Genomic DNA, 7,934 nt, shown 5'->3' with positions numbered 1-7,934 from the left:
GCTTTAGGGATGAGGGTCTGGGATACGCCTCTGGTTTGCCCAGGGATCGGGGGAGTCGGAGCTGGGGCCCTTTTCTGCACAGGCACCGAGTGTTCCTTAGGGCTGGAAGCGCCCAGAGACATTATCTGTACAGCCGGTCCCTCTGCCTGGGTATTTTTTTTGCAAAATCTGCACTTTAGAAGAATAAAATCTGGTCCTGACCTCCGGAAGGATTAGAACTATCAAGCAAATGCATTTTTCTTCCATGGGACCGAACTAACTGTTCCTATTCCCATTGTTCCCAGAACAATGAAGTCCTCATAAATGAATTCAGGCAAGAGAGGCGAGGGGGGGGGGCAATTCTCCATACATTTAAATCATGCCACGAGCCAACAAAAGGCAGGAAATTTGGAGCTAGAGCTCACACTTGCTCACAGACATGTAGAAAACAAGCGCTCGGTGGCTGGAGAGTGAGCTGTCACTTAGGATTTCCTGGCTTTCTCCCCCAGTTTGTTGCAGAATAAACACCACTTGGTTGTGGTGGGAGGAGAAGGGAGCGCTGGCGAGGGGCAGATCCAGCTTCATTTGCTTCCCTCTGTTTTTTCTCAAAAAAAAAAAAAGGCAAATCCCACTGGACTTGGAGGCACCACGGAGTCGTGGGTGTGTGCTGGGAGCAGCTCGTCCCCAGGCACGCTCATCCCCAGGCACGTGCTGGGGAGGGAGCACAGTGCCGGGGAGTGATGCTGCGACTGCTGTCGGGTGGATGCAGCGGGCAGGGACCAGCCCATGGTCCCCGAGTGCATGGGCACCGGGGGGGAAAGCCCTGACTGCAGGGAACGGCGCTGGTGGGACTGGCGTGTGCTGGGAGAGCAGCTGGGCAGCAGCATCCCGGGATGTGCGGGGGTCTCCGAGGCAGCGGCAGCCTGGAGGGCAGTGGCTGGAGGCACGTGGCTCTTTGGTCCCGGGTCCCTCAGCCGAGGCTGTGCCAAGAGGCTCTTTGAAGCTGCTTGGCTGTAGCAGTGCTGTCATTTTTGGCCTGGGAACCAAAGGAGATGCTGAGCAACCTGTCCTAATGGTTGGAGATGGGCAGAGCATCTCTGGGAGCAGCTTCCTCTTCCCTCACAAAGAATTTCAGCCACAGAAGGTCTCCCGTTAAAACTGTTCTGCTCTCCACAGGCAAAAGCTTCTTTTTTATTATTATTATTCTTCTCTGGGCAGAAGTGGCCAAATGCCTGGAAACCAGAACATTTCAGTTTTGAAGGGCAAGCACAGCACTTGGTGAGGTTTGTATTTAGGTGCTTTGTGTTCCAGTGTCCCTGTCCCCATCCCAGGTGAATGGTCCCCAGCTCCCCTGGCATCCCCCAGGGACGGGCAGGAGATGTCCTGTCGGATTGGGAGCCTTTGTTTTCCACGTGTTCGGAGAGGGGGAAAAGAACAAGCCTCCATCCCTCCTGCAGTGCTCCGTACCCCATCACCAGCCTCTGTCCCTGCTCCAAGATCAGGGCAGCGTGAGGCTGGATGTTAATCCCGGCACATCTATTGCAGCTGCTGAGTGCAGCTTCTTCAAAGGCACTTGTGAGTGGGAACCTGGACTTTTTGTGGGATTTGTGTTGTGTTCACCTGCCCTTCTCTGTTCCTCCGCAGCTACCTGTCCCCATCGCGGTGTTTTTCCTGCTCTACAAGGAGCGGATGGTGCCGTGCTTCAGCAGCAGCAGCCACCCGCTGCTGTCGGCCGACGAGCAGGGGATGGAAACGCGGCCGGCGGAGAAGGAGGATCTCTCCACCGCCGTGCAGAGACCCCGCGCAGCAGGAGGTGAGCGGCGGGCACCCCTCGTGGGTTTGGGGGAAAGGGGGAGCAGGGGGGAAAAGCCAGATTTCTGAGCATTAACAAATGGGATCCATCGCTGTTGTCTAAGGAGGAAACTTTCCAAAACATACATGTGAATGTAATCCAGAAGGACCCAGAGAATCCAAACAGATGATTTGGTGCCCGATTGCCCTTGAATTAGATGGGACCGTAACCCCTGAGCAGTCTCCTGCCCTGGGGACTCCAGGCTGCTGTTCTCCACCCTGTGCTGAAGCCAAACCTGGGCTCCCGAGTCGTCCAAGCACACGTGAAAGTTGTGCCCCGTCATTTCCTTCTGGTTTTGGGTCAGGTTTTGAGCTGGCTCCACTGAGGTTCAGTTTGAAAGTGGTCACTGTGCTGCAGAGCGCTGATTTTTATAGTTTTAAAAAGAATAAGGACAGCGCCCTTGTTTGAGGGGAGAAATTAAACTTCAAGAGCAATGGTTTGCTCTTGAATTTGTGACTACTCCCTGTTTTGGGGACAATAGTGACATTGTTCTGTGCTACCCAAGAGAAACATATCAAAGCAAATTCCTCAGCTGGTGGGTGAATCTCAGAAGTAATCATGTTTTAGGGTTACCAGAGGAGCGTTCAGTGTTAGAGGTGGCTTTAGCTGAACAATAAAAGGACATTTTAGGGCATACTTGAAGGCAGAGGCGGTTAGGGACGTGGTGAGGTGCTGCAGGGAAGGATCACAGGTGTCCCTAATGGAGTGGGTTCTCTGGTGTCTGATAGGGTTGTGCTCATCTGATAGCATTTCCCTTAACTGAGGCACTGATGGTTTCTTTCCTCAACCCCGCTGCCCATTGTCATACAACCCATTGGAGCTTCTTCAGATCTCCATCTTCCTCTTAAATGCAGTTGTCATTAATCCTTAGAGAAGCAGGAAGGCCGTGTGCTGACTGCCGTGATCTCTGACAGACGTGTCTGTGCTGGCACAATCCCTCCTTCCCCGTAGAGGCAGCAAGAATTCCATCTTTGCTGTACAACTGGCCGGCATGCACCGGACTCTGGGTGCCATTCCCTTCACACCAGCGCTGGGATGGTGTGATGTAAGCAGGAGGATGGGATAGTCAGGAATCCCTGGGGTCCTGTCCCCTTGCTCTGGCAGGTCTATCCAGAGGAGGTGACACCGGCTGTGCATTTATCCCCCTCTTTCCCAGAGCTGGCTTTTTTGGTTAAATATCGTTTATCTGAGGAGCGCGAGCTGTCCCAGGCAGGACTCCCCTGTGAGGTGGTACCAAGGACAAGGGGCTCTGGGCACAAGTGCTAGGGTCAGATGGGCTGGTTTCTAGTGACTGTAAGAGCAGGACCAGCAATCTGTTGTCCCTAAATGGGAAGAGGAGCACAAGCAGCTGCTGTAAGAGAAGTAGTAAGTGTCCTGGAGAGCCAGGATCCCAGCCTGTGGGCAGCAGCCCGTGAGCGTATCCATCTTCCTTCTGAAAGTGTAGAGGCAGGTAAAGCAAGAGGTTGTGCCAGCAGAGATGAGCTGTGCTCCCCCTCCTCTGTGAATCTCTGTCCTGCAGCTGAGCACAAAACCAATCCCCACTGCGGGCTGGCACCCACCCAGCCCCGGGGGGACGTTCCGGCTAAGTTTGCTTTGCATTGTTTTTCCCCAGGTCATGATGACTTATTTAGCTGCTGCCAAAGCAAAAACTTCAGAGGGGCTTCTTACACCTACTTCGCAGTCCACATCACTGGGGCTCTTGTTCTCTTCATGACTGATGGGATTGTGGTGAGTTCAGCTGATAGAGGGATCTCGTCTGAGCAAAGCTACACGGCTTTCTTCCTCCCGAAACCCTTGTAACAGCCCCGACCCCGCACACGTCCAGGGGCTGGAGCTGAGGGTGCAGCAGGCTGGTTCCCGAGGCAGCTCGTTAAAGCTAATCACAGTCAGGCTGATATGTGCCCTGCTTCTCAGGAGGGTTTGGTGGCTTCTCGTAGGTTCCATGTCATTGCAGCTGCATTGCTACCGCTGCTCTCCCAGCCAGCGCAGAGCTGGAGGTGCGACGGCGTCTGCTTGTAGGCACTGGAGGTCTCCTCTCACTTCAGCCCAGAGGCAGGAACAGATTCAGTTTATTCCATAAGAAATGGTGGCTCTTTGTTGGAGGGGTCTCCTGAGCCCACAAACTCCCAGACGAGAGCACGTGGGGACGGAGCATCTCCGTGGTGTCCTGGCAGCGTGTCCCTGTCTGGCACAGGCACACGGGGCTCGCCGTGTGTAGCACTTCTGTCTGGGCGAGGAAGGCTCGCTCTTGGCTGGCGGGGTGCTGTGCTTTTTCTTTCAACAGTTTTGTCTCAGTTCCCTCATGGTAAAGCGCTGCTGGGTCTGAGGAGGGGATTGAAGCCGAGCGGGGCTAGCCAAGGCAGCTGTCAGGTATGGGAATGTTCCAGAGCCTCCATCCTCAAGGATGAGCGACTGTGGGCTCTTAAGGTGTTATGTTTTAGGAGTATGCAATCTGAAAAGGACAGGACAGTCCCTAGGAAATAGAGCATATCTACAGATAAGAGCTTGGCAAGGATTTCACCCGGTAATGCTGTTAAGCCTTGCCCCTTAGGAGAGCTTTAGTCCTGTGTTCTGCGTCTGGTGGAAGCTCCTGCTGCAAACCCTTGGGAACGAGGTTCATTGAGGTTTGGTGGCAAATCCATAGGTGGGCTCTCCAGCACTGTCCCAGGGTTGTGAAGGGACAAGCTGAAGTCAAAGCTGCAAAGCCCGTAAGTATCCCAGCGATGTGACGCGCCGTTCCGTTTCCCTGCAGGGAGAGTACTCGGGCTTCGTTTACAGCTACGCGGTGGAGGAGCCTCTCTCCGTAGTACATAAAGTGGCCGGTTACCTGCCCAGCCTCTTCTGGGGCTTCATCACGCTGGGCAGGCTCATCTCCATCCCTGTGTCCTACCGAATGAAGCCGGCGACCATGGTCTTCATCAATGTGGTGAGGCTGGTTTTACTGTGTTTCCTTGTCTCTGGGATGTGTCCAGCTCTGGTGTGGGTGTGCAGAGCTGCAGTGGCTCTCATGCTGTACCCACGGCAGATGTGCACCGGGCAGGATCCGACCAGCACGCCATGAGGATGAGCTGTGTCAGCCTTCCTCTGCGTCACTGTCTCTGCGTGTTTGCAGCCAATTCCGATGCATGAGTTAGCCGAGACTTACAACGTGATTGCACTGCTTTCCTGAGCTGGCTCCTCAGAACATCCACATTAGATGTGTGAAAGCACCTCATAAAGCATCTGCAACTTTATTTACTTTCCACGCTGTCTTCTCTGGCACCTACAGGGAAATTAACGCGTGTTAGCCATGGGAAAGGGAAGGCAGATAGTTCAGTAAATTCTCTGCTTAGGCTGCAGCAGCTGCCAAAGAAACCCCGGGGATGTGAGGTTGATTAAATTAATAAAACACATTCCCTTGAAGAAAGGGGAAGGAATCCTTTAAGGATATGTAAGAAAGATGCATGTGAGGATGTGGCAGACAATGGGGAGAGAGTCATTCCCATTCACACTTCTTACAAAAAAAAAAAAAAAAAAGGCAGAAAAGAAACAAATGAGAAGGCAGTTAATGAACAATTTATTTAAACCAGAAGTTATTTTGGTAGCAAGTTTCACAGTTAATATCACGAGGCCAAGGATATATAACAGGGCGGTGAGAGAAGAGGCGTGACAGTTCCCAGGGGGATGTTCCGAAGGTTCAGGCTCTCCTGCAGACGGGAGGCAGGGGAGCAGCCTGCTCGGCACCGTGCTGCTGGGCACGTCACATCTGAGCTTGGGTACCGACAGCTGCAGCCCAGTGAAGTGTGATTGTTTGAAAAATGGGTGTATAAGCTCCTGCTTCAGCACATAGGCACTGCTTTCACTCCTGCGTTAGCTGCATGGAAGCCTTCTGGCTTCCCCATAGAGGCAAGGGGGGGGGAGCATCAGCCAGGGACACAAATTCCCTTGGCTGGCAGTGAACCCTTTGTGCAGGGCTCGCTGGCTGGTACGGCGAGATAGAGTAAGATACAGCAGCTCCTGGAGCCAGTTCAGCTTTATAGCAAGCTGCAGTTTGAATTCTGCTTCTTTAGCATCCCATTCGCTCCTCTGTGCCTGCGCACACCCGTACTCGGACCAAGAAAATGTAACTGGAGCTGGTGTCGCAAAGCTCCCTCTGCTGACTCCGTGCCTCGGCACTTGGTGCATCCCGGGTGGTTTTACTGTCACTTGTGAGGGCACCCCAGCTGGGCAGAGGCGAGGGCAGGTGTAGTTAATTCAGCTGGCTGGGCTCTGTGGCTTTGCTGCTGGGACTGGTTTCTGAGCAGTTACTTACTGAGCGCGAGTTAATTCTTTAACCTGCTGAATAAGACTTATTAGTGATTGAGACATGTAAATAGTATGGAAGTAGCAGCGTTGTTGTATTTAAAGGTGTGGAGAAAAAAGTGTTTTTTCAGATACGCTCTCACGTCTCTGCCTGGTGAAGCTGAGACAGATGAACTGTCTGTAGTCACTGTAAATCCTGGTATAAAAAGTACCAAATTCACTGTAAATGTAGATGGGTTTTATTTGGCTAGTTACTGCAGTTTTTCAGCAATTGTGAACTTTGTTCAGTATAGTCTATTTTATTTTCCAGACTATTTTCTACAAAATTACATAATAAAATCTAGATCCTATTGCAACTCAGCATCTGCCTTCCTCCTGACCCTGCGTGTTGTTCACAGGTTGGAGTCCTGGTAACCTTCCTCCTGCTCCTGATTTTCTCCTCCAGCGTTGTGTTCCTGTTCGTGGGGACGGCGTCCCTGGGGCTGTTCCTCAGCAGCGCGTTCCCCAGCATGCTCGCCTACACCGAGGACATCCTGCAGTACAGAGGTGAGCGGGGACACGGGGACGCCGGGCACTGTGACAGCAGGGGGGGTGTTCAGGGCTGGAGCATCACTCCCAGCAACTCCTTCCCTCTTTGGGGGCGCCCAGGAAGCCTGGAAGGAAGATCTGCTTTTGAATACAGCCTTTATTCAAGCTCATACTTCATCGTACTGATAACTTCCCCAGGCAGGGATCCAGCCTGGTTCTTCTCTCCTGCAGCTGTAGGGCTCTTGGGGACTGGCAGGAACGTCTGCTTTCAAGGCTCCCAGGGAGCTAGCTTTGAAACCATCACCCAGATAGCAGCAAACTGAAAATTCTAGAGATTGGCCAGCTCCTGCAGGAGGTGTCTGCCAATCTCTGTCTCTGGGGCACTGGTACAGAATGGAAATCCTTCCAGCAAGAGGCACCATCACCTCTGCCAGCAAAGACAAGTGACAGAACGGGAGATGGGTTTTTTTTTTTTTTTTTTGCCTTAAACTTTTACCTTTCTGCACTACCGCAGGTTAGAAGAGGCGTTCTCAGTGCTAGATGGGGACATACACGAGTGTTTCTAAATTTTGCATGGAGAGAGCCATAGAAGAGCAGTTTGAAGCAGCTCCAGGCTGATCCTGGCTGGCTCACCTGCTCCCGGCCAACACCCCTTGTGCTGTTTCTTCGCAGGCTGTGCCACCACCGTGCTAGTGACGGGAGCTGGCGTTGGGGAGATGGTACTCCAGCTGCTGGTGGGATCGGTAAGTGCAGACAAGGCATGCCAAAAACAGACTGGAATTCCTGTAGGAATCTTAGTCCTGGTTTGGGCCAGCTGCTGGGAAGCAGCACGGCGTTACCGTGAGCTGTCAAACAGCAACGCTCTCACTGAACGCTCCTGAGGGGTTTGAGTGCTGTGGTGACACGTCTGCTCCCTCTTTTTCCCCTCCAATCGCAGATTATACACGATCAGGGCAGCTACAGCTTCCTGGTGTGCGGAATGATCTTTGGAGGCTTGGCCTTTACGTTCTACGCTCTCCTCGTGTTTTTCCACAGGATGTACCCCAAGCCCTCGTCAGGTAAGAAAGCCCCAGCACTCAGCCCCGTGTTATAATGGGAGGAAGAGTGGGTATGCCTCCATGCAGAACCAGGGTGCAGCGCTTCAGCAAAATGCAAGGAAATGGTTATTTTCCTGCTGCTTCCTCTCCCCTCTTCCTGCTTGGACTTGCCCACAAAGCCTTGGCAGCCACAGCTCAGGGTTTGCTTTCTTTTCTGTTGGAGAAGCAAGGGAAAAAAGCAGGAATTGGCTGTGGAT

The 7,934-nt window shown here is 52.8% G+C and overlaps 1 protein-coding gene across 1 annotated transcript in view; it reads left to right on the top strand.

Moving 5' to 3' along the window:
• The window catches only part of MFSD4 (major facilitator superfamily domain containing 4), a gene marked incomplete at its 5' end in the record, with an annotated part of 17,665 nt that overhangs the window by 9,161 nt on the left and 570 nt on the right, over positions 1-7,934 (top strand). Inside the window, 6 exon segments of the mRNA XM_010082010.1 lie at positions 1,624-1,792; positions 3,444-3,559; positions 4,584-4,757; positions 6,511-6,658; positions 7,313-7,383; positions 7,578-7,698. Coding sequence (XP_010080312.1) covers positions 1,624-1,792; positions 3,444-3,559; positions 4,584-4,757; positions 6,511-6,658; positions 7,313-7,383; positions 7,578-7,698 — 799 coding nt within the window.

The sequence above is a fragment of the Pterocles gutturalis genome, unplaced genomic scaffold (genome assembly GCF_000699245.1).
Source record: "Pterocles gutturalis isolate BGI_N339 unplaced genomic scaffold, ASM69924v1 scaffold6406, whole genome shotgun sequence".
Classification (NCBI taxonomy): Eukaryota; Metazoa; Chordata; class Aves; order Pterocliformes; family Pteroclidae; genus Pterocles; species Pterocles gutturalis.
Note: the sequence above shows the minus strand (reverse complement) of the source record. Positions and strands in the feature narration are given on the sequence as shown.